This window comes from Alnus glutinosa, chromosome 6, assembly GCF_958979055.1.
Source record: "Alnus glutinosa chromosome 6, dhAlnGlut1.1, whole genome shotgun sequence".
In the NCBI taxonomy this organism is placed as follows: Eukaryota; Viridiplantae; Streptophyta; class Magnoliopsida; order Fagales; family Betulaceae; genus Alnus; species Alnus glutinosa.
The window spans coordinates 23,103,408-23,130,514 of record NC_084891.1 but is presented as its reverse complement, the minus strand read 5'-3'; the positions used below and the strand labels follow the sequence as shown (position 1 = coordinate 23,130,514).

Genomic DNA, 27,107 nt, shown 5'->3' with positions numbered 1-27,107 from the left:
GGGTGCATGTTCTTTCCAATTAGGAAGGGCTTCATCAATTAATGGAGTATTGCAATATGCCTAACTTCACTAGGATAGAGACTTGTCAAAGAGAGGCCAGGTCATCCCCTTTAAATTGGAAATTAGCCAACAAGTTGGCCTCCATTATTATAGTTAAATAAAGCAGCCCCATTTATTAGGCATGGCCTCTTAGTTAATGGTTTAAGGTCCAAACTCTATATCTACGGCTACAAGTTAGCAATAGATGATCACATGTTCATTTCCTTGATGATATCCCAGTCGTCTAAATATAAACCAAACAATATTGGCTAACAGCATGCAGTCTAAAGCCACGGGGGGGTTTTGGTTCAAGTCTTTGAAGACCCACATGCATGCGTCAGCTTGTCATATACTTTCATCATCGCTTACGTACACTAAATCATTCAAAACGACGAAATTAAACAAATAGTAAAAGTGGGAAAAAAAAGAAGAAGAAGAAAGGTAATCAACTCAACAGTGCATAAGTTGAAAAAATAAGAGTAATAATTGTATGATCAGTACTACTGAAGGCCGAAAATAAATATATGAATTAATCTATATATGTATTGTTCCTCTTGCATACACATGGGCCATGGGCATGCGAGTTTCAGTTGGCATGGGGGGTCGAAAAGGCTACTATATATATTGGGTGTTTAGTGCAGGAAGTTTGGATGTCCATGGCCTGGCCTGGATCATGGCCATGAGAGAGAGGGAGGAAGAATGGAAGATAGAGAGATAGAGATAGAAAGGATTCATGATTGCTAAAAACCAGATTATTCCCTGGCATGGGGCCACCACGATTCCGAAGGTGAAAGAGAGTACTCACATGTCACCACATCCTCTCAATGTGTCATCATCCCCAAAATCCGATGGATAATAATATGTCCTCCTCATCATCATAATGTTTCTTGGATATATATATAATTTAATTAATATTTCTTTCCTTTTAATATCATTTACCTAATTCCATCCCTCAATATGCTTATACATTCCATCTAATGAAATATTAATTTAATTATAACAAATAGTAACAGAAACTCTCTCTCTCTCTCCAATCAATATTTATAAAAAAATTGCGAATGACTTTTAGTTAGATTAGCCTGATTGTTATTGTATGATTAATTAATCCGTACACTTATTTTGGAAAGCATCTCTTGATCAATCAACCCTTTGGAATTAAGTTTGATCTACGGTCTACGTACCAATATTGTATAATTATATATATATATATATTGTGCATTCTACTTTCAAGGAAGAAATTATATTCTTTATGTAATTGAATAATTTGCGTGCATGATGTACGTGTGGATTCTTACATTAATCTTATCATAATTTAAGGACTCGATCGGCAAATAGAATTTCATTCTTATGCGCATTCAATCTTTGTATTGTCTTTTGCTATATATATATATATATATCAGGTTTTAATTCTTTAGTCATTAAAAGTCTTAAGTCTTTTGTTTAAAGGAAAATGATATTCTTGTCTCAATTGCTGAATATATATATATATATAATAAGTGGGGGTGCATGGTTAAATATTTTAAAATCTCAAATGGAAAATCTAAAGAACAGAAAATAAGAGTTCAATTAATTAACCATGAGTCCAGTAATACTCCTGCTTGCGGGCATCTCTTTCAAACTAAAAATAAGAGAAAAAGAAAAGAAGAAGTACTAGAAAAATTGAAAATCATGAAAGGCAATAATGAAGATCGAGGTATAGAAATAAGAGTGTTCTTAAGACTATTACAATTTTTATTACAAGTTCTTCTCAAATTAATTAATGTGATAGAACTAGTTTACGTGACACTTATTATGTCAACAAATAAATAATTAAATTTTGATAATAGTAAATGTGACGGTGCCTCGTGCCTGTTTGTAACAGGATTAATTGTAGTACTGGAAATTATATAGGGGGACTTACTCAACTTGTATATATGTCTACTCAAAAAAAAAAAAAAAAAAAAAAATCTTGTATATATATATATATATGTTATGATTGCGGCAGGTAGGGATTCTCCTGATCTGGCCATTAGTCGCTCCACAATTATCATCCATACTTCTAAATCAAAATAAACGACAATTAATGTTATGGAAGATATATCATGTAACACACACACAAGACAAAAATCTTAAATCTGTAGTCCTAGGGCTTATAGTTACACCCGCATGATAGACATGGAAATAGAAAATAGACATATAACAATAGTAGTGGAGCTAGAATTTTCGTTAAGACTGGATCAAGATTAAAAAAATAAAGTTGAACGAAAGTTAATAAAAAATTAGAATAATACAACAAACAAAATTTAATTATTGTTTAAAACTAAAATGCAAATTACAATTTATTTTGCCATGCCTAATGTTAAATGTAACATTTAAATCCTCTTTAAATTTAGTTCTTATCATTAGGATGGTAATAATAATAATAATAATAATAATAAATAAATAAATAAATAAATAAAAAATAGCCCGATCAATAGCCTTGTTAGAATATATATTTTTCATATTAAGTTGATATTGAAATATTCTATTTTAGGGTTGATTATAATCAAATTTTGGAGATTGATTACCATTATTGTATTTCCTCACCTACTTATATAGGGACCTTTGTATTGTCAACATAAAAAGTTAATAAGAATACAATGTAGCCTTTTGAACAACTCATATTGATGAATATAGGATGTCTAACACCAAACCCTTCCAAAATTTGTTGTGTCTTTTCCTCTAATCTCTTTACTCGCGATTTAATTCTCCTATTTTATATTTTATATAAAATTTTACAAACCCTATGGCCAGTGATTCTTGTTCTAGAATACCACCAAAAAAGAAAGAAAAAGAAAAAGAAAAAGAAAAGACCTATAGGTATGGGTACAACACTATTAGGCTTTTGCCACAAAAAAAAAATAAAACCAAGGGCAGTGTAACTTATAGCAGCTCTCAAAGAAAAACACACACACACATGTACATACACACACTTATATATATATATATATATATATATATATATATATATATATATATATATATATGGACCACCCTTGAGTTACACACACATATCCATCTATATATATATATATGGACCACCCTTGATTACCAACTCTTTTCCCAAAGGATAGAGACCTTCGAGTCCTTTTAATGCACCTCACCGCCCTATTTATCTTTTTCATAGATAAAGTACGAGGAAGAAAATTTGCTAAATATTCTCCATATTCATCTGTAAATCCAGGATCAAAAAGGTAAAGAAAATCGTTTCAAAACGAAAACTAAGTTTTATAATCTTCCTATGGATTATTGGATATATATATGTCTAACATCAATTACAGAAGAAAAGGGCATATTAATATATCACGATATATATATATATATAAAATAAAATGACGCCTCACATTTTTGACTAATTACTTATTCATTGTTTAATATGAAAAAGAAAAGAAACATATATAAAACAGATAACATGATGATGCCGAAAAGTGGCCAACAGGCTGAGGCGTGGTGACTACTCGCTCAGGGGATAATATTTATAACAAGCTAAAATATTCATCACCACCACCACCACCGGCGCTGCCGCCACTGGCTTCTATGGCTGCGGCAAAACCCTCTTCATAATGTAGTACGTATTTCTAGCTTTGATCATTATTTGAGTTAACCAGAATGACAAAGCCATGAATCAACCGTACCTTCACCCCTACCAGACACATTCTCCAAAGACTTGTCATGGACGTTAAAATCCGATGATGAAGATGCTGAATAATTCAACTTACAGCCACCGACGCGCGGCGAATTCCCATAATTCCCATCCAACGGCCTCAAATGCTCCTGACTTGATCTCCCGTCGTTTAATCCAGCTCCATGATTTGGTAGCCCACCAAGGTTCAGATTGGCATGTCCGTGGCTCATACCTAATTCCTCAAGGGATGGCAGGGCTAGACTTCCCGGAGACGGTGCACCAAATCCGGGAATATGTGGCTGCGGAAGAGACTGGAATGTGAGAATATTTGGGTTTTGCATGTTTAACATACTTTGAGGCTGTCGGGGAATCTGGCCTAGATTAGATGGGACTTGGTGGTAGTTATTTAAGGTTGAATTAGCAACATTTGTACCATCAACGACCATGGTATGGTTGAACATCGAAGTAGAAGAAGAAGAGGAGGAAGACATGACAAATGGTGATGGCTGGACCTTTTCAGCAGAAGGACGTCGTAAAGGGTAAAAAGTTCCCGACCGCAAGGCTGAGCTAGTGCCGAAGAGATCAAGCCGGCGGGAGTAGGGCGAGCCGGAAAAAGGCGGCGAGGGAATCCCGGTGAATTCTTGCACCATTGCCCTGAAATTCGATGTGTCCGTGGTGAGAACAGTCGTGGGTGCTCGCCTTGTCGCTCTAGTTCGCTTCTTGGTGTTGCGTTGCGCTGTAGCTCGTGCACCATTGTCGTGGCCTGGCCGTATCGAACCCTGGTTAAGTTCGGGAGCAGCCGGGCTCGAACTCCTCACCGAGCTGGATAATCTATTCAAACTGAATGATGAAGAGTCCAGAGGTAGGTTCCCGAGGTCGGTGGAATTGGGATTTGAATTTGGTTGAGGTTGAGAGAAAGGATGGAGATAATTAGAGGAAAGATCAAACAAATTGGCCTGGTGGTTTTGGTGTTGATGAAAGAACGAAGGGCGTGGGTTTGACATGGAGCCGTAGTGGGTAGGAGGCATATTATTAAAGAAGGCTGGGGCAGATGACTCTGCCCGTGAATCATACTCTTCTTCACCACCGCTAGAAGATTGCATACTTCCACTATTACCAGAATCCATAGCTATAGCTTGAAAATGAAGTAAAATCAGTGAAAGATAGCAAATAAAGGAACCTGGAAATGTAGTGCGAAGACCAGAAGAGAGATGGATTTCTTCTAGAGCAGCTTTAAGACAAAGGCCATATCTTTTGAAGCGTGGATCTGAAATGGAAGGAAATCTTTTCCTTGTCTTTCACTTGAAGCAAAAGTTGCTATAAAAAGAAGAGAGAATATGCATACAGATCTTAGTTATGATCGTTGGAGATGAAGGGAGAAGGGTATTAGATATGAGAGAGGATCTCTTGATCTTAATTGCTTTTCTTTTTCTAGCTTTCTAGCTTTTCCTATATGTTGTGAACTAGGGTTTCAGAGTAGGAGAGAGAGAGAGATGAAAGGTTATTTAACCTTTTCTGCTCAGAAAAAGAGGGCTCAACATTAGAAGATCCTCAAGAGAGAGTGCAAGGTGGGGTCGCCATTCGAGTAGAGAGAAAATTGCTGCCGGTGGCTGGCAACGGGTCAAACTCAAAGTGAATGAAAGAGAGAGAGAGAGAGAGAGAGAGAGAGAGGGTCGGCTAATATGTTTATGAGTGTGAAAGGGAGAAAAGGATGTGAGATTAAAGTTTTCAAATACAAATCTATATAAAAAAAAAAAAAAAAAAAGTTTTCAAATACAAGGCGATATATAATATAATATATATACCTAATAATTCACAAAAAAAATAAAAAAAAATAGAGAGAGAATTAGGAAAGAAAGAATAGGAAAAGGAGAATAGTAGAAACTAAGAAGAGGTGGGCTATATATACTAGCTAACAGCTAAATTGGAACACAGCAAGTGTTATTATATATCAGAAATTATCTTACGTGCACACTAAAACAAAATAAAAATATATATTAAGAGGATCATTATATAATATATAGCTTTTACGCCTTTAGTATACGAGAAAAACAAGGTTGGTAATTGGTATATTAATAATTAAAGTCTAAAGTTCTTTTGTTAAGGTAGTGTACATGTTATAGGTTGTAATTTTTTTTTTTTTTGGGTCACTTTCAAATTCCTTGTTTTTGTGAAGTCTTACATCGTTCATCACGGTATGAGAATGAATATGTGCTTATATGTATATTCGTACTCTTTTTGAAACAACGCGTTTTAAAGCCGTGATGGTCATGAACTTATCACAACTCTGCAGTTAAGCGTGTTTATGCAAGAGTAGTACCAGGATGTGTAGCATTTTGAAAAGTCTGGTTCAAGAGAGCAAAAAACGAATAATATTGTGTCATTGCGGTTAGTCGTTACAAATGGTATCAAAGCCATTGTCTATCTTGAGATGGGGGAGCGTGCACAAGCTCATGAGGGTCGATAGTGGGCACTCGTCGAGACGCCAAGAATGAGGTGACCTCATAAGGGTCGCCAGTGGGGACGTTGGGTCCCAAGAGGAGGTGATTGTGACGTCCTACATTGCATGTATATGAGAATAAGGATGTGCTTCTATGTATATTCGCACAATTTTTGAAACAATGTGTTTTAAAGCTATGATAATTATAAATTTATCAGAACTCCACAGTTAAGCGTGCTTATATAAGAACTAGTACCCGAGTGGATGATTTTCTAGAAAGTCTAGTTCAAGAAATAAAAAAACGATTAATATTGTGTCGTTGGAGTGGGTCGTTATATTGTAAATTGATACGTTATATTGTAAATTGATATGATAACTAATGTCCTGGTGTTATGTTAATTATATTAATATGTGGTGGTCAACTAACAATATTATAGTTCACTGCCAAGTACATATGAATAGAATAAATCAACTTAATTAGCTCCTATACGTACATGCATGGCCGAGCCAGCATTTGGAAGTTAGGGGGACAAATTGAAAAAAAATAAAATTGAGGGGGTAAAACTAAAAATAATAAAATTAAGGTAATTTTTTTTTTTTTTTAGATTATATATATATATATATATATATATATATATATATATATATATATATATATATATATATATATATATATATTTGGGCCCTTGGTAGCTCCACCCCAGCGTACATGATCATTTGATAATATACATATATAAAAAATTCTTAAGTTTCAAGAGTGAGTTAATGGGTAGCATTGGCGCAACATCAACTCATCGTCCTTCTCCTTTTCATCACTTCATCCTTAAGAAAACAACAATTTTTTTTTTTTTTTTTTTTTTTTTTTTTTTTTTTTTTTAAAAAAAAAAGAAAGAAAATAAACTGATCCCACGGATGAATCCAATGTCGATAAAAGGAACGATAAATGGTTTTTTTTTTTTTTTTGGGGGGGGGGGGGGGGATGAATAGGATGAATGGTTGTTTTTAAGTGCTCAACCCATATATTATTAGAGTTTAGAATATTCTTTTTGGAACGAGCTTGAGAATTAGGTCATGATGGTTATTCGATCAGGTCAGAACACATTGCAAATTCGCTGAAAACAATGGGAATTAACGCAAATGATATGGTCTCTTTAATTAATTATTAATCTAACTGAAATAATAACAAATATACAACAACGTATGGACCACCTGCTAGGTTTGAATAGTTTGATGCTCTTGTAGAAATCAAAAGTTGCCTCCCGAAAATCAAAATAGGTGTTTGTGATAAGTCTATTTGCATGGTGGGCTTCTAGAAAAGGCTTTTATGTCAGTTCTCATACTTGGAATGCTCTCATACTAAGGAAAACAGTGGTTAATTGGTGGCAGTTTGTACGGTTTCCATATATATGTTATTTCCAAACATGTTTTTAATTGTCTTATGGTTGGCTATGAGGGATTGCCTTTCCGATGATGATCAACTCTTCAAATGGGGGTATAAGGATGATGTGTTATGCATCTTCTGCAGAACTAGTATGGAAAGTCGGGATCATATCTTTTTTGAATGTGATTTCTCTTCTGTATCTGGAATGCTGGCATGTTTTGGTGCAGTATAAATTCTCTTCCTTCCTCTTGACACGATGTGATTGGGATGAGATGTAAAAGTTGGAAGTCCAAGTCCATGGTTGGTGTGTTGAGCAAATTAGTTTTCATGAGTTCTACGGTCCATAACCTGTGGCGTGTTAAAAATGAGCTTAGGCATAAAGGTCAACAAAAAACAAAGGAACATATTTTAAAGGAGATTATTTGAAAGGTTCGTTCCAGAATTTTAGGGAAAGGGGGATTTAAAAAGTGTAGGGAGGATTTCAATCTTTGTTAAAATTGGATTCTCAATGTTAATATGCTGACGTAGTTTTCCGTTTCTGTTTCTGTTTTGGTTTTGGTTTCGAATTTTGTTTTTATTTTTTTGTTATGTACATGGCTTTTCTTGTGTTTATGCATGTCTCGTGTTTAAGTTGTATTTTAGCTTAATTTGAATGAAATTGATCTACTTATTTATAAAATAAATAAATAATAAACGGACATATGGTAGATGTCCTTGTCTCGAATTAAATTAATTAATTAATGGCTATTAATTGGCCTGCCCTACGGATCCAGATCAGCGAATCAGGAGCCCAAAAGATCCGAATGGACCTTTCTCACGTCTTCCATACCAAATATACTTGTACCAGTTTAATGGGTGTGATCTTCCACGCCCATCCTCGATATATATATATATATATATATATATATAGACATGTGAATTAGCAGGCCAGGGGTTGCTGGGAGACAAGGATTTTAGTTGATGGCTGTTTCAGCTTTATATTTTAGTTGTAATGCTTATCCAATGCATGGGATGGGAGATTCGAATATGTACGTACGTAATCTTTAATCTTTATGTAATTGTACGTACACTACATATATATAAGACGTACGTAATATCCCTCATCGTTTTCTCCCCCCCCCCCCCCCCCCCATTTTCCTCGGAAATTTGGAATCATCTGCTTCTTTTCCACAGCCTATGGATAACTCGATCATCTTCTCTTTCGTCCTATTATATATTTTTTTTAGTTTTTAAATTTTAAAAATCGATCCCATGAATTGTAACTGATCAGCCAGTACTACTCCATGGCTAGCTTCATTTTTTCACCAGCGAGCTAGATTAATGGTTTTAATTCAAATGAAATGACACAGATTCATTTGGGAAGTATATGATAGACTCCATTTTCCTTTCACCTCTAGTTGTTGAGTTTTATATATATAAACACCTTTCACAAAGTGTGTGTACGTACGTAGCTTATTATCACATTTTGCCTAAAGAAAAAAAGATATTATATATAATCCCTGAATTTTCACCACTTTTACAATTAAAGTATCTACATTAATAAAGTGTCAATTTAGGGTATTCGTCTTTCAGTTATTTTTAATTTCAACTCTCCGTTAGAATTTTTCGTTAAATCTTGTTAAAATTCTCAAAATACCTCTCATTTTTTTAAGAAGAAAAAAATAGCAAGGACTTAGGTGTTGGTTAGAATTTAACGGGATTTGCAAAAATACACATGCCTAAATCTTTTTTTTGAAGATTTAAATAATATTTTTTTAAAAAAAATACAGAGGTATCTTGAAAATTTTAATAAAATTTAACGGAAAGTTGAAATTGAAAATAATTGAAATATGGATGTCCTAAATTGTCACTTTTTAAATATCGATGAATACCCCAATTGCAAAAGTGATGAAAGATCATGAGTTATAAGTGAAGTTCTCTCAAGATATTTAATGCACAAATTTATATTGTTATAAATATTTAGGAGAAAATAAATTGCATTTGATACAACATGCCACCACTAATATATAATTAATATTCTTACCTACCTTTTTCTATTATTATAAATAATAAACGTAGCATCACGTACCCTTTCACAACTTAGTGCTCCCGTGTAGCCAACGTTATATACGCCAGTTTTGTAATTTTCTATATTATATTGCAAAAGATCCATCGATGATCTAAGAACACTTTTTTTTTTCTTGGAATATATATTTGTTAGAAAAAAATTATACAGTGGCCGGGAAAAAAAAAAAAATTCAGTACCTCTTTTGCACTGAAAATAAGTTTTGTTAGGGTTGTTGATTCAATTATTGATTCTCCGGCGTTTTCTTCCTCCGTCAGCTCCGACGGATTCTACCGGTTGCCCTGTCGTTACTCCTGCCGTCCCCTCCCTGCTTCCATTTTATTCAGCTAAGAATTCTCCCTTATTAGTGTTACTAGCAGGGCTTCGGGCTTCCCTTGGCCAATGCAAGCCATATGGGCTTGTTTTTGGGCTTTACGGAAAACTGATTCGAATAGGATTAGTGGGCTTGCCTTTTTCGCAAAGAGAGAGAGAGAGAGAGAGAAATTTCCGCCGTACCAGTCACTCAAAATTTTCTGATGCCATCACCCAATGGGGGCTGGTTATATATAGGTGCACCGTCGTTGGTGGAGAAACAGAGATATACAACAATATGGGTTGAAATGGGTTGTGTTTGGGTCAACTCGGCCAACATGATTTGTTCATAAAACAGGTATGTGTGTCAGGTCGTGTTACACATTTATTTAAATATGTTGTGTCGGGGTTAAGGATTTTAATCTGTTTAATTAAATGAGTTGAGTTATGATCGACACATATTGTTGTATACATATGGTTCGATACGACACAAATGTGACCCATAATTCGAATTACTACCCCTGCCCCTAATTGAAGTGATTGATCCAGAGAAATGCTAGGGGTACTTAAACTTTTACAAATAAAACTTTACAAACTGACGTGGCATATGTTTAAAGACGAAAATGCCCTTTTAGCAAAAACCATTATTTTAAGACCACCTTGCTCCGTCAAAGGATGTCTCACCGGACGTCTCGCCGTTTGTCCGAACGTGAAAGGGCTGGATCTACATTGCCGTTTCAAGACCACCAGAACTCCGTGGCCGAACGTCTGCCGTCTGTCTGGGATTCGGTGGCCAGCGACATCATCTAGCCACGAACAACCAAATCTGGTCGTTCTCCAATCATGGCCGGGATTTGTCCCCCCACTAGAACAGCCGAATCCTGGCCATCTGTCCAGGATTCGGCCCATCCCCGGCCAGAACGGCCGGATCCCAACCATCTGGCCGGGATCCGGCTCTTCCCCGATCAGAAGCTTGGTCGGGGTCGAGGTCGAGTACGAGATTGTCTGGGGTGCTGGGTTCCCGGTGGGTCGGGGTGCTGGGTTTCCGGTGGTCGGGGTCGGAATCGTTGTTGGTCGGCGTGCTGAGTTTTCGGCGATACGATGGTTCCGGCGAGTTGGGTTCAAGAGGAGATAAAAGGGTATTTTTGTCTATGTACTAAAATTTGTTCTAACTATTTTAATGTTAAGCTGATGTGGAGCTTCTTATGAGCCTCCATGTCACTTTGTAAACTTCTCTTTATAAAAGTTTAAGTACCCCTAGTATTCATCTTGATCCATATGTTTTGGATGGAAACTTAGCTTAACCATGACGTTTATGTTTACCTATTTACCACGTAATTATGATGTCAATTACTTAGGAAAAATGATTTGTGCTTTCTAATGGTTCTATGACACTTGTGAGCACCTTCGACAGTTTCGTGAAACGGCGCTGATAGTTCTACCACTTGCATCTTGCAACTTCTGCTCTACATCTGGCTCAAAATTTTAGCTTTCTGCTTTCACTTTTTAATTTAAAATATATATTTCTGATTTCACTATTTAATTTAATATATATATATATATATATATATATATATTTCTAAAGAGGAGATACAATAAGATTTTTTGTTATTATTAATATAACTTAAAACATTTTTAGGTACACTACTCAACAAATTTGTTGAGCATTGTAGTAACTAGTCAAATTTTTAGGGTGCGTTTGAGATTGCGATTTCGTAGAGAAAAAATGTAATTTTAAACTAAATCGCAGAAAATGAACTGTTTGAAAACTGCATTTTTAAAAAATAGCGATTTGAAAAGGCAGAAAAGTGCTTATTCAAATCGCAGGCAATGTGGTACTTTTTTGAAAACATAGTATTTTAAAAGGTTAACCTGCGATTTTAAAGACCAAATTGCGATTTTGCCAAACGCTTAACTGCGTTTTTAAAAATCACTTTTGTCAAATCGCAAACCCAAACGGACCCTTAGTCAAAATGGGTAGACGGATACAAAGCATTTTTTTAATATTTTTTATTAGATAACTAGGACTATCCCAACTGCTCATAGTTACAAGATGTGTGGAAAAAGCCTGCTCAAAAATTAATATTATGTTACGAATTGAAGGCTCTAAGGTCGATTTAATGGATTAGAACCAGTATTGGGCTTTTAGCATTTAAAAGGACATAGAAAACGATTAAAAGCGTTCTAGGCCCAAACGACTATCATGGACATTTTACTATTTTATATCACCTCAAGGCCCACTTCTCGAGATACATAAATATAGAACACTTCTTGAGATTTTTGAAATGGCTAGATCGAGTACTGGCAACAGTTTTACTAAATATTATTTTCTTCCTTAAATGTAGGATAAATTTTTAAAATATTTATTGAATCATATTTTCTTCTTTCTTTCCTAAACTAAGGAAACACTAAGGCTAGGAAACCAAAAGTTGTATCATAAATCTAGAAAAACAAATGTGATTCTCTTAATTAATATAAAAAAAGTTTTATCTTTCTTCTCTTTTCCCTAACATTTAATTTAAAGAATATTTAAATGGTACATAGAACAGATAATGGAAGCTATTGTGAAGTTTAAATAAAAATGGAAGCAAAAAGTAGTTTGATTTTCTACATTTAAGGAAAATCTAAGAGAAACAACGGTTTTCTTTATTTTTTTTTTATTTAAAAAAAAAAAAAGGAAATTGAGCTACTTTTTATTTTCTTATTCAAATAAATTTCATAATAGCTTCCTTTATCATTTATCTAAACCATTTAATATTCTTTCAAATAAATGGTTATGAAAAGAGACAGAAAATGAAAGTCATTCATATGTTCTTTTAAATAAATGCTGGAGAAAGAAGATTAGAAGAAAGAGGAAAAAAAGAAAGAAGCTTTTTTTAATAAAATAATGGATTAATTGGGAAGCAAAAGTACTACCCTTTTGTTTACCTTGGATTTTCCATATTTTAGGGAATAAAATAGTTTTTTTTTTTTTTTTTACTATATATATATGTATATATATATATATATTTAAGAAAGTGAATGGGATTTATAGAGTATGTTGTTAGTTAACAGAAAATATCGAAAAAAAAAAAAAAAAAACTTAAAAAGAATATGGACACGTACGTACTCCACCTGGTTCTCCCGGCCCGGCTGTTCGGTTTGGAGTGGGACATAATATGTATTATTATTTATTACTAGGTGTCAAATGTAATGAAGATTTAACACTTCCTATCTCTAGCTACTATATATAATGAAGAGCCCGATCGATGAGATCGATAAGACTTGATTTGCAACCTATGTTCCACGTGACAATAATAATCACGAATGATTGAAGAAAATATATTTAGCATTAATTTATGATATTACTATTGAATTATGATTATATTCTTTTTTCCGGACTTTGAGGGACTTAATTTGCATGGAGGAGGAAGTTCGATGGGGCTAAGAATGTCTTGCTGATCGAGGATATAATATCATCGATGATCCCGACCCAAGCTTAAGGCTGAAGCTTGGGCAGCTTTCAAGGGCTTTGGATCAAGTGATTAATAATTAATTACTGTTGTTCGATCGATCCCTTTACGTAAAATGCACGTCCGAGTACCCTTTTCGCATCCCACACGTAATATGTACGTACCCCCCATTTTTCTTCTTTTCTTCTTTTCTTCTTGAGCCTCCTGGCCTCCAGCTCGATCCCAAGCCTTGGCCACACAATTCTGAGATCACTTTCCGCAACCTATTCCAACAATTAACTTTCAGCCTCAGATATCTCAAGCTAGCCTGCCCCCACTTTCCCATCCTTTTCAAGATCACAACGTGTACATCTGAAGCTTATTGAAGATAAGTTCCAAGAGAAGACACATTATATTTTTCCTTCAATTCACTACTATTTTTCTCTTGGCCATGATCGACCATATATAATACTGCTAATTATTAATAAAATGTTATATATATATATATAATGTGACTAAATATGTTGTGATAATAAGTTACATGGGATATATGGCATGTCAACAGTTATATATTTCAGTTTAGAATTTGAGTCTGTAGCACTATACATACGTGGTACAATTTTTTTATGTCAATAAATCTCTATTGCCTTAGTTTATGGGAAGTACTGGAGTAGGGTACGTAGGAGTTCATCTTTTAAGTCTATGTCTTCGTATTTCTCTTATTTATATGTGTAAGTGATTAATAAAACGAAGCTTAAATTTAACTTCAAACCTAGCTTGTGTCCGTAAAAAGTTTAGGTTTTTTCAAAATAAGCTCGTTTGAGTGTGCGATTTTTTAAAAAAATTACGAACACCAAGAGAATTTGTTTTTTGATATTATGTTTGGATTGTTTAGAAAATCTGACACAAAATTAAAAAAATAAAAATTTAGATAAAATCTAAGTAGAATTTGATATTTGAAAAACAGTATTTGAAAAAATTTTCTCACCCAAACATGCCCTTAAAAGATTCAAATTCTCTCAGAATCTAAAGCCATCTATTCCGTTACATGCTTAGAAGAATTATTCAGGTAGCAAATTGAAATATTAGAGACCTGCATTGCGTGATATTGATTATTGCATAAATTATGATGACTGCGTCTGCTTGTGATCATTTAAACATGTCTCAGGTGGCCGTTGCTTGATTAATTTAGTCAACATCCACGTGCAATTTCTATATAGATAGTGCAATAGAGAAAGCATCTATGATTTGTGGTCAAGGATAGGCTTCCACCTTTATCTGCTGGCCGGCTCTGTCTGTCTCTCTTGGACTCGTTTGGTTTGTTTAGTACTGATTGGATTGGAATGAACCAATATTGGCTTTTTATTCATATAATTGTAACGAGTTTGATTTAGATACTTGATTCCAAGTTAGGATATTAATTTGTGTTCGCGTGTTGGGTTTAAGTTGTACTAAGTAGGTCAATTTTAACCTGACCCATTTAATTAAATGTGTTAGATCTCTCAATTCTAACCTGTTAATTTCGTGTTGAGTACATATGGGTAAGGGCAAAATCAGGATTTGAGATAAGGGGGGACAAAACAAAAAAATGAAGATCTTTAAGAGTAAAAAATTAATTTTGGAGGGTCGAACATCATAAAAATAAAAAAAGAAAAATTAAATAATTTAGTGGTTTTAAAAAAATTTGAGGGTACATAAGCTCAAAGGTAGTTTCATCTCTGCACGTGGGTTTGGATCATGTTAAGAGATGAGTATATATGAGTATATATGTAAATTATAATTCGACCAAATTAATTAAACGGGTAAGATCCCTCGATCCTAACCCGCTATGTTAAATTCGTACTAAATTTACGGGTTGTATACAAAATTATCGGTCCTAATTACAAGCACTTTATTTCTATCCAGACACACAACTTTCTTAGCAAGCAACCGACAATGGGAGTTTCTGGTGGAAGGTTCAAATGTCACCTCTTGCCTCTTGGTTAAGACTTAAGAGGCCTAAACCGGTATCAATCTGCCACCATTTTGCCCCTTAATTTTTTAAGGAAAAGGAAATTAAGACAGACACGTTAAGGAACATACATTATTTGTCTGCAAGTCGTAAACTTTGACTACTTTTTAGCTTTTAAGGAGGTCAAACAAAATATGATTCTCCAGGGATATGTTAATCTTACTCTCGATCAGCCCCTCCCTATTCCTATCTTTCTCCTCACAACTTGAAACAGGAAAAGAGAATGAGGGGCTTTTCTTTTTCGTCGGCAGTCTCCAAAAGGAATGAGAAACACATTGTTCAACGTGCCTTCATCATTGCCTTTCTTTTCTTTTCTTTTCTTTCCGATCCGGAAATTCTTTGTATATTTACACGAACAGAGAAATTTTAATTTTCTAAGACTCACGATTGGATGTTCCGCCCAATTGATGCACCTTTTGAATGGTTTTATAATGGGATGGCAATTCGGAGTACCGATAGACGGAAGATTTATGTGTTTTCTTTTTAATATTATTCGGCAATTCGTGGTCGCGTGTCAGGTTTGGATTGTATTGAGACATGAGTATATCTAAAGACTATATAGATTAATCTTCTAACTTAACCCATTTCTCAACCTTAACCTGCTAATTTAGTATTAGGTTAATGTCAAATTCACGAGTCATGTCAAAAATTGATGGTTTTAAATGTCCCGTGTTATGTTCAGATCGTATAGAGCTATAAGTATAAGATTATATAAGTTAATTATAACCCAACTAATTTAACTAAACCGATCAGATTCACCAGTTGTGTCAAAATTAATTAACAAGCCTAATTTTATACAAACAATTCGAAAGGTGCAATAATTCCGACAGCTTATTGTTGAAAGTTGTTTATATAAATGAACGTAACTTTGTGTAGTCTAAGCTAGCTAATTCGCTTGTTTGGCATTCTTTTAAAAATTCATTTTACCTTTATATCACATCCATCTATTCCTTTCCCATTCTTCTTATTCAACATGTTTGCCAAACATGCCAAATATTAATTTCCATCTTCCATAGGATTCTTGTTGTTGAACATCAACTACTCGGAGTTCAAGAATAGGTCAAGAGTATGAAATTTCTCATAGTTTGGTATTGACACCTTTAATTCAAACCTTTGGTGAACCCAAATCCATATTTAGATTTTATGTGAGATCGAATGTTTGTTTAATTTGAAGCCAATTAATTAGGAGTTGTTTGTCTGTCGAATGTTACAAGCCGGCATGCACCGACTTAATAGTGAAGCTGCAGGCTGCAGACATGATGTAGGCAGACCCATAGACAAGTAGTCTACCAACTGTTTAAACACACCCTTTGCATCAAAGGTCACAAAACATCGTATCTGCCGACTGTCGTCCCACATTCACAAAGCTACAAACCAATACACAATCCCCATCACAAAAACGACAACAAAAGAACACTGCTTCGGTGCTACCCACCCATGGATTTCATGCTTTAGTACTGAAGGATCGAATAAATAAAACAAGTGTCCTTCGTACCAACCCAATAAGAAAGAGAGCAGAGATGCAGAGAATGAGGGGAAGGCATCCTATAATAATATACAGCTGGGGTTCATTGACTCTTTGTTTCATGGGGTCCAGGCCAAACAGTCCCTTACTGGCCATATTTTACTCCTCCTAATTGGCTTCAATTTCCTTTTGCCTTTTCCTCTTATCCACCTAATCTCAACAGGGACGTACAGTTGTCTTTAGTTATTATGAAAACAATAATGATATATACTACAATTTTATCTGAATTTTTTTTTTTGGAAAAGCTTTACTTAACTCTATGAACTTTCATCACATCTGCAATTATCCCTCTAAACTTATAAAATTCTCAATTTAGAATATCTATATTTCAATTTCACCAATTCGTTACGATTTTACGAAAAATCCTACGGAGGGGTATCAAAATTCTTAAAACACTCTTCTTTTTTTTTTTTTTTTTAAGAAAAAAAATTGTAAGGATTTAGACGTTGGTCAGGATTTAACGAAATTTGCAAAACCACGTATGAATCTTTGATTTTTTTTTTTATTTAAAAAAAAAAACAAGGGTATTTTAAAAATTTTAACAGAAAATTATAAGGAATGGGTGAAATTGAAATATAAATTCACTAAATTGAGAGTTTTTGAAATTTAAATGAGTAATTATAAAAGTGTCGACAATTAAGGGCAGTTAAGTGAATTCTCTTATTTTTTTTGTTTAACTATTACATCAGCAGTGTGGAATAGTTATGTGATAAAAATGTGGTTTCTAACCTTACTCGTAAAAAAGAATAATGTTAAAAATTATATTTTTATCTTATAATTATCTCACAATACTGATGTGACAGTCTTAACTAACCCTGATTTGAACCGTAGATCGATTTGTAAGATAAAAGAAATGTATTCCTCTCACCGATCCAAAAGTTATACAGTTGGTTTCTTGGAAGCCACTCTATGAGGCTGCGAGTTTATATATATATTGACGTTATTCAGAGTATGCTTGCTATGTAGTGCCCTTCACATTCAAGCCTTCTTTGATTATTTTCTCTCTTTTATCTTTCTTTTCAGATTCCTTCGGTCTGTTTTTGCTTAGCAATTCTTTATTGAATTAAATTAGTGATTTAAGCGCGATTTTGATTAATCCTCCTTGTGTTTACAAATTTATTGGTTCATTAATTCAAATATAAATCAGGCAACACTACGTGTTCTATAGGTGTCATGGCAGAAACGGCGAAGGACAGGATGGATGGCGAAATTGGTTGTGGTTTTATGGGAGGAATCTTCCAACGCCGGAGCTACTGGCCGAGAAAAACCTCCGTGCATTCACTACCGGCAGACAGTAGCAATGATATTTCTAAGAGGGAAAGAAGCAGCTCTGGAGAGTCTCTCTCCAATTTAAGCAATCCTCCACCAAAACTCCGTCAACAGCCGGCAAGGAACTCTACCTCTGTTCATCCCAGGCCTTCAAATTCTCAAAGACGAGTTAAAGGTCAAAGACCTTCAGATGCTGCAAGAAGCTCAACGTCGTCCTCCACCACCACCAGTTCAGGCCAAATAAAGGAGCCAGAGTCCTTGGAGTCCGGCGATGAAAGAAAGCCAAACAGAGAGCCCGCCAGAAAATCCAGAGAGCTTTCTAGGATGCCAATTGATTCCCAGCAATTCAGTGAAAGCAAAGTCCTCGTTCGAGCAACTTCAAGCAATGTGATGCTGTTAGGCCACCTGGGTAACTTGAGGCAGACAGGGAAAAGCTCTATGCCTAACCCCAGAAATGGCTTTGGGAAAATTAGTGGCAACGCTAATATGGGCAACATTGTCAGGAAGAACAGTGACAAATTCAGACAGTTTCAAGGCGTGGGGAATAAATTAGATAATCCCGAGGCGTTTAAGTGTATGGGAAATGAGGCATTTAAGCAGGGTAGATATGATGAGGCCTTAGCTCTTTACGATCGAGCAATAGCTCTCGACTCAAACAAGTCCAGCTATCATAGCAATAAGAGTGCCGCTTTGATAGGTCTAGGCCGGCTTGTGGAGGCCATCATTGAATGCAGAGAAGCTATTCGGATCGAGCCTTCATATCATAGAGCTCATCATCGTCTTGCTAAACTGTATCTCAGGTATTCAATTAATGGAGGGGGGACATAAAACATTGTATATATGCGTTATAAATCCTATAACTTTACCTTAAAAGAGACTGTAAATTGTGTGTCATGTCGTGCAGAGTGGGAGAAGCAGAGCAGGCAATATATCACTACAAACACTCGGGCGCTTATGCAGACTCAGAAGACATAGCCCAAGCTCAGGCTCTTCAGAAACACCTCAGCGGCTGCAACGAGGCTCGTAAGCTAAAAGAGTGGTACACTTTGCTAAAGAACACCCAGGGTGCAATATCCTACTGTGCTGACTCAGCACCACAGGTTCTCATTTCATATTCATTCTACTATTTGCCTCTGATTATGTTTTTGCCATTAACTATACTATAATTCGCTATCTAACAACTCAATTGCTGTTCGAGATTCGCATTTTTTAAGAATATTTCAACCTTACCATTTCTGATCTTTTATCGCTTTTTCAATAATATACTAAAACTTTTAAAAATGCCAATTTAATATATTTATCTTTTAATTTTTTTTTTTCAATTTCACTCGTCCGTTAAAATATTCCATTAAACCCTCAAGGAAGGATGTCAAAATTCATAAACTAATCATCTTTTTTAGGAAAAAAAAATAGAAAAATTTCAAGGATTTAGGCGTTCGTCAGGCTTAAAGAAATTTTCAAAAATACCTCTGTAATTTTTTTAAAAAACAAAAATATATGTACAAAATTTTCAAAATACTTTTTTTTTTAAATAAATAAATTCTTTTTCAAAGATTTAAGTATGGGTGTTTTTAAAAATTCTGTTAAATCCTGACCAATGCCTAAATTCTTACTATTTAGTATTTTCTCTTTTTTTTTTCTTAAGAAAAATAAATAGTATTTTAAGAATTTTGACACTATATATTATGTTAGGATTTAACAGAAAATTTTAATGTAATGGTAAAATTAAAAAAAAAAAAAATTAAAGATCGATACACTAAATTAACATTTTTCGGAGATTATAGATATCATTACAAAAATCATCAAAAGATAGAGGTGGGAAGATTATTTCTTTCATATATACATGTTGGTATATTAATTTCTGATTAATTATAATGCATGAAGGTCTACGCTCTACAAGCCGAGGCGTTGCTGAACCTTCATAGACATGAAGATGCCTATGCCACCTACCAGAAGGGACCAAACTTCAGCAATGATTTTTGTGCCAAGTTATTTGGCCGTCCTGGTAGTGCTTACATAATGATGATTAAGGCACGGGTTTTCTTGGCAGCTGGCAGGTTAGTTAGACTAACCCACTAATCATTACTACTAATTAAACCATTAATTTTTTAGATTCAAATTTTTTTTAAAATGTTTTGACAGGTTTGAGGATGCTGTGGAGGCATCCCAACACGCAGCTCGACTCGATCCGAGCAACGAGGAGGTGAACGTCGTGGTGAGGAAAAGCAGAGCAGTGACATCAGCTAGATTGAGTGGTAACCTGCTCTTCAAGGCATCGAAATTCTCAGAAGCGTGTGTGATATACAGCGAAGGACTAGAAGATGATCCCTACAACTCGGTTTTGTTGTGCAACCGGGCGGCCTGCCGGTCCAAGCTCGGTCAGTTTGAGAAAGCTGTTGAGGATTGCACCGCAGCTCTTAATGTCCGGCCTTCTTACGCCAAGGCCAGGTTACGACGGGCAGACTGCAATTCCAAGGTAAATTTATTACAAAACTCCGGTACGATATCGAGAAAGATGAATAGCTTACGTAAGAGTTAATGATTTATAATAAATATATTTATGAGTGTTAAGTTTCACGATGTTTATTTATCAGAGCATTAGCAGTAGTTGAATTAGAATCTTTTACAATTATTTGTTTGAATTTAAGAGAATTCGGGTAGGTAATTGTAAGATATTACTTATGGGACCCATCTGACCAAATAAAAATTGGGTTGCCCAACAATTTATCCGATTAGGTGAGTCTCATAAGTGTCTCTATAATCACCTGCTTGAATTCTTTCAAATTCAAACAAATAATTTGTAAATGATTATAATCCACATCAACTTTCCTTAAACTTTTCATCAATTTAAGGAACTAAACCACTTTTTGCTTTATTAATTAAATGCAGTCCACAATAGCTTTCTAATCTATTTCCTATATAGACCATTTAAATATTATTTAAATTAAATGTTACTGAAAAGAGAGATCATTTAAATATTGTTTCAAATAAAAGGTAGAGAAATGAGAGATGAAAGATCAAGTGATTTTTTAGGAGTTTTTCTTACATTTAGGGAAGAGAATGAGATTAAAGAAAGCTGCTTTTAGTGCTCTTAAGTCTCACATTGCTTATTTATTAGAACTCTAGCCGCAACTTCCATTAATTTTTTTTTTCAATTTAAGAAACAAAACCACTTTTACTTTCTTATTTAAATTCACTTCATGATAGCTTTCCTTATCGTTTTCCGATATCATTTAAATATTCTTTTAACATATAAAAAATATGATCTATTTTCTGGTTTTGTGAAATTAGTTGGGAAGGTGGGAAGCTTCAGTTCGAGACTACGAGATGCTGATAAGAGAGAGTCCTGGTGATGAGGAGGTGGGCCGGGCATTGTTTGAGGCCCAGGTCCAGCTTAAGAAGCAACGCGGTGAAGACACTGATCAAGACCTAAAATTTGGGTCAAATTTGATCTTCATCACCAGTAATGAACGTTTCAGACACTTTGTAACCTCACCCGGTAATTAAACATAAATCTTTTTCTCTTTATTTCCCACGTACGTACGTCCACCATTTTTATGTGGCTTGGAACCTTAAAAATGGATATGCTTTGAAAATGACAGGGATGGCCGTAGTGCTCTTTTGTAAGAAAACGAACCACAAGCATGAGTTGCAAGCCCTAGAGCAAGTTTGCAAGAGATTCCCATCTATTAACTTCCTCAAGGTTTGCACGTAATTTAAGAGCGGCTGGTTTTTTACTGTCACGTTGTCAAATTATATATCAGTCTGTTAAATAACTTGTGTTTGTGGATAAATCCAGGTTGAGATCGAAGACCACCCCTACTTGGCGAAATCAGAGCGTCTGAGCTCCACTCCGGCCTTCAAGATATACAAGAATGGAGCACCGGTGAAGGAAATTCCAGGCAACAACCGTGAACTGTTAGAAAGTTCAGTCAAACTGTACAGCAGCTGAGGGTATATACAATTGTACAAAGAGCAGAAACACATATAGTTTGTGCATAGGCATGGGATGACAGGGAGCATCGATTCACGTTGATCAAATATGCTCTGTTAATTTGCCGGCATTGCACAGAGAGTAGAAAAGGTTGAGACTTGAGAAGGAAGGAAGATCAGCTTGGTGATAAATTAGAATGTGAAGAGAGATTTTAGAGTGTTTTTTTTTTTTTTTTTTTGTATGGCTTAATGATTTTACTATTTTGCTTTTCAATGTGTTTGCAGCCCTTTGTTCTCGTACGACACTTGTTTCACACCTTAGCAAATGAGTTTATTTTGCTAATTTAAATTCAATTTGTGTGTTGAAAGAAATATTGCTGGCAGTTGAGTTGGTGTATTGTGATGTGTGACTTGAATTTAAGGAGAGCATGGACTCCCATACACTCCTACAGCACCTAAATAAACCTCACTTTTTGTTTTTAGCCTTGAATTTAGAGAGTGAATTTCCGGTGTAAGCGGATGATATTTGTAATATTCGCATTTGTATATGCAAAATACGAATATTATTTTTAGATATTTACATCCACGTCATGTTTTTACCTATTATAAAGCTTAAGCAAATGGGTGTGAGTTTACTTATGTATATAAGCTACTTATTTTGTTTATTTTTCCTTAATATGAGACATAACAATTACAACAAATCTTTCCCTTACATATAAGTCTATGCCATATTGACATAACTTGTTGGTATAGATTATATCCCTAAAACCTCCACATCCGTCAGGACAGACGACACTTTTGGTCCGGCCGCCAGTCTTCAGCTACTGTGAATGCGTGCCTGGTAAGATGATTAATAGACCTTCTCGAATATAGAGTCTTGTATCCGAACTGTTGTCTATCCGATTGCTCTACTACGACCAGTGTGGATTTACTCGGGTTCAACTTGATAGTAGTCCACTAGGGCTTGGGGAATGATAATTTTCCAACATAACTCATCATCGCGTGTGAGTGTCAATGTGTACAAGAGTTGCACCAATTGCAACTTTGTTTCAAGAGCCATACATCCACTCTTTACCGTAGCCAAACCAAAGGCATCAAAGGCCAATAAACTTGTTTAAGCCAAAGAATTATAGTTCTAATACCAATTTGTTAGGGAGATAATCGCCTAAAAAGTCCACCAAAGAACATTAATATACATGCATGTTTGGACACCCCTCCAATCCAAACGCTTAAACTAATGAGTTTAGATTCACTTGTATATATTAGGAAAAACTTCACTTACCACCTTTAATATTTCATCACTTTTGTAATTATACTCATAAATTTGAAAAAATGTTAATTTAATGTGTCAATCTTTCAATTTTTATTTTATTTTATTTTTTTCAATTTCACCCCCTATTAGAATGGCATTTGCCAAAAAAAAAAAACGCATGCCTGAATCTTTAAAAATATATATATATATATATATAACTTTTTTTTTTTCTAAAAAAAATTAATGTTTTGAGAATTTTTATAAGATTTAACAGAAAGTCCTAATAGACGGTGAAATTGGAAAATAAATTGAAAAATAGATACATTAAATTGACATTTTTGAAAGTGTAAGGATATGAAGATTAAGGATAGTAAGTGAAGTTATCTCTATATATGAACGACTAACTTTATTTATTTTTTTTGTTAGCGGGAGACTCAACAATAATATTATGTTTCCCTTTGCTTAATCGTTCAAAATCCCAATAAACCCCATGTTTGAACCAACACCTATCGGCATGCAGTTTGAAATTTCCTGTGTCTTTACAAATAATTAAAGTTTAGGGAACCTTCTTTCCATGTGTCATTAGACCAAAGAGATGATTGGTGACATGAAAAGCAACTCCAATTACAAACTTCTGTCATTAAAATGAAGAAATATTTCGGTGGGACTCGAAATGCCTCATAAGCTACAGGCCAAAATCAAAAGAATTTAAACAAACTCAAGCTAGATGGTGCAGTTGGATAGCACTAGTTAACAAAAAATTAGGATCTTTATAATCAAAATTAAAACAAGGTGGACATATATATATATATATATATACACATATGGCAGCAAATCTTTCCAATGAAAAGGGTGGAAAAGCTGTACAAATCTAATACAACTTTCAAATCCCAGCAGGAATAAAGACAACAAATGGGATTGCCCACTTTGATCTCGGACGGAAAAATTTAGAAGAACAAACAACAGAAAAATTAATATTGAAAAGGATAAAAAGAAAATCTTGCTGAAAAAATAAAAATAAAAATAGGATAGCCAGTAAGTCACCAAGATCATCATCATCATGATCATCATCTTTTCCAGCTTCGACTCCTTGAGAATGGATCTCTCATTCCACCAGCAACCCATGTCTCCTTTGCAATATCAGATGAAATTTTGTAGAAATCAGTGTCATATTTCATCACAACCATGTTCTCTTTTGTTTTTCTCTTCTCTTCATCCATTAAAGACTTCAAACTCTTTGCTTTTCTCTGTTCTTTTTCTCTAGCTATTTCATGTTCATCCTCAGCTTCTTCCTCCTCCTCTTCTTCTTCTTCTTCTTCTTCTTGTTTTTCCTTTTTCTCTTCCAACCAGCCTTTTGCGGGAGCAGATCTACAGCGCATAAGCAACAGAGCATTTGGGGGAGGAGCGGCAGGTGCGGCAATAGGTTCGTAATTATCACCTGCTCTGTCTCTCTCTGTCTTATCTTCTCTACACAACTTATTGTTTTGATTCTCCTGTAAAACCATAAACCACTTGGAGAAGACAGTTCTTGAATTAGTTCCATTTCCATCACTAATTCCCTCAGCGCCCGCACGATTTTCTCGACATTCTTGATCTAATTCGTCCTCTTCATCTTCATCATCAGTAGTGATATCCGACGACGCAGGAAAGGCCCCAAAGCACCGAAAATCAAAGCGGATGCTTCGTAAACACGTCAAGAACTGCATTATATCTTTCTTCAACCCGAGAGCTTCAGCCCAACCGGGTCTTTTCTTGGGTTTTCTGCTGTTGTGAAGTCTTTCAATTTCTTCCATGACCGATTGCCAGCTCTTGCACGAACTGGTCTTGGGCCTGACCTTGATCTGCCCGGCGCAGGTGACTTTCGGGGAGGTCGGCTCGCTGATCTCCGACCCCATTGGCTTGGTTTTGGCCCATAGCAGAGGGCTGGCTTGGCCTCCTCCTCCACCTCTGCTGCTCGGTTTCTTGTGGTGGTGGTGGTGGTGGTGGCGCTTGTTCTGTTCCGAAGGCCTTGCTGGGCTGCATATGGGCTTCGGCATTAGGGTTAGGTGGGCTCGAGAAGGAAAACACACTAGCAAATCTGCTGAAGGAGCTGCTTTGGCCTCTCTTCCCTTCATGGCAGCTTGTCGTTTCTTCAAATTTCCCTTCTTTTTTGTGTGTTTTTTTTTTTTTCACCTGTTTCGATGAACTGCATATGGAGGAGTAGTGTGTTCTGGATGGTTTTTAAAAGAAAGGAGGGAGACTGACAGCTTTCATAGTTTGCTTTTTGCCTTTATGTTAATTTGTTATGTATGAACTGTCACTGTGTCCTCTCTTTACCATCTGTTTCTTTTCATTTTTCTAGCACTCCTTTTCGGTCCCCCTTTAAAATGGGGTCACAAGAGAGATGCTTCATGCTTTCACTTTGCTTTGTTAAAAACCCATTGAAAAATATATAGAAAGAAAGTTGAAGCACGAGCCTTGTTTCATAATCCAATCATTCCATCAACTTGTGAGCCCATGCCAGTGACACTCATGCCCTATATTGCTCGCATCTGCAACTACCAAACCACCCCTCCTATGGAACCCACAAAGCTTTTGAAGAGGAGAGAGGATTGGGTTTGGGGGGAAGGGTTGTTTTAGCTCATGGCTTGTTGATTGATTAGTGTAGACATTAAATATGTTTTTAATTGGGTCAGAAATTAGTATATATATATAAGTAATAAATTAGATTAATTTTGTAATAGGTATAGTAAAAGGAACACCGAAAGTCCAAAGGAGGAAAAAAAAAACAGGACTAAATAAAGTGGGATGCCATAATGAAGGAAGTAATGCACTTGAGAGCGAGGGAGGATCTGACCCCCCCTAACCCACTACACACGTTGAGTTTGGATTAGACTTCTCTTTCCTTTCGTTTCCATGGGACCTTCCACCAAGAGTCTCTCTCTCTCTCTCTCTCTTTATATATATATATATAGTATATGGTTTACAATATTCGTTATTATCATGATGCGTTTGTTTTTTTAGAGAGAGAAAGAGAGATATGACTTTTTGGGGACATAGCAACCCATGGGGATGGCAATTTGTGTTCGTATGGTAAGTTTGGGTTGTATTAAGATATATATGTATAAGCTCGAGCGGAGCCAGTATTTGGGATTTGAAGGGGTAAAATTGAAAAAAAATATTTGAGGGGGCAAAAGTAAAAAATATTTGAGGGGCCCAAGCCCAAAGGTAGCTCTGCTCAGTGTATAAGACTATATTAGTTAACAATAATTCGACCTATTTAATTAAACGGATCATACCATTCAGCACCTAATCTACTAATTTCGTATTTGATTCACAGATCGTGTAAAAAATTGATAGTCCTTATGTCGCGTTTCGAGTTCGGGTCGCGTCGAGTCATGGATAGAAGACTATATATATCAATTATAACGCGACCCATTTAATTAAATTGGCAAGACTCCTCAACCTTAATTCGCTAATTTTGTATTGAGTTCGTGCTAGATTTACGAGTCGTGTAAAAAATTATTAGCCCTTATAACCAATTGACTATGAAAGGTTCTTACTTGTTTAAGGTTGTTAAGTAAAGTTTGATGCTTAAGAAATACAATTTTTTTTGTGAAACTTGACGAGGGAAGGCAGTATTAATTTAAAATGGATAGGAATTTCCTACAAATTGAGTCGTAGGAAACTCTTTTAGCCCAGCCTCTAAAAGTAACATGTATCTCTTAATATGTAGAAAATACATGATCTTTTTTAATAACATTAATAAGAAAGCATGTATTTCTTATGAGCTTAAGGAACACGCATTCCGGAAGGAAGAATAATTTTGGAGCAGGTATGTTAATTTG

The 27,107-nt window shown here is 35.2% G+C and overlaps 3 protein-coding genes across 3 annotated transcripts; 1 reads left to right on the top strand and 2 right to left on the bottom strand.

The window, feature by feature from the left end:
* Positions 1 to 3,350: 3,350 nt before the first annotated feature.
* LOC133870200 (uncharacterized) lies at positions 3,351 to 5,347 on the bottom strand. The gene has a single exon (XM_062307270.1). The coding sequence runs from the start codon at positions 4,807 to 4,809 to the stop codon at positions 3,658 to 3,660; it is 1,152 nt and encodes a 383-aa protein (XP_062163254.1). The 5' UTR covers positions 4,810 to 5,347; the 3' UTR covers positions 3,351 to 3,657.
* A 12,456-nt stretch (positions 5,348 to 17,803) lies between these two features.
* On the top strand, positions 17,804 to 22,419 carry LOC133871009 (inactive TPR repeat-containing thioredoxin TTL3-like). Its single transcript, XM_062308343.1, has 7 exons — positions 17,804 to 18,895; positions 19,000 to 19,195; positions 19,980 to 20,152; positions 20,238 to 20,571; positions 21,387 to 21,594; positions 21,698 to 21,798; positions 21,895 to 22,419. Exons 1-7 carry the CDS (start codon positions 18,000 to 18,002, stop codon positions 22,045 to 22,047), a joined length of 2,061 nt encoding a protein of 686 aa, XP_062164327.1. The 5' UTR covers positions 17,804 to 17,999; the 3' UTR covers positions 22,048 to 22,419.
* A 1,611-nt stretch (positions 22,420 to 24,030) lies between these two features.
* LOC133872045 (uncharacterized) lies at positions 24,031 to 25,634 on the bottom strand. The gene has a single exon (XM_062309552.1). It carries the CDS (start codon positions 25,392 to 25,394, stop codon positions 24,348 to 24,350), a length of 1,047 nt encoding a protein of 348 aa, XP_062165536.1. The 5' UTR covers positions 25,395 to 25,634; the 3' UTR covers positions 24,031 to 24,347.
* Positions 25,635 to 27,107: the final 1,473 nt, after the last annotated feature.

Coding starts and splice junctions, on each gene's coding strand:
- LOC133872045 (XM_062309552.1), bottom strand. CDS start 25,394: ATGAAGGGAAGAGAGGCCAAAGCAGCTCCTTCAGCAGATTTGCTAGTG.
- LOC133870200 (XM_062307270.1), bottom strand. CDS start 4,809: ATGGATTCTGGTAATAGTGGAAGTATGCAATCTTCTAGCGGTGGTGAA.
- LOC133871009 (XM_062308343.1), top strand. CDS start 18,000: ATGGCAGAAACGGCGAAGGACAGGATGGATGGCGAAATTGGTTGTGGT. Junction 18,896..18,999: donor CTTGCTAAACTGTATCTCAG/GTATTCAATTAA, acceptor CATGTCGTGCAG/AGTGGGAGAAGCAGAGCAGG. Junction 19,196..19,979: donor GTGCTGACTCAGCACCACAG/GTTCTCATTTCA, acceptor TAATGCATGAAG/GTCTACGCTCTACAAGCCGA.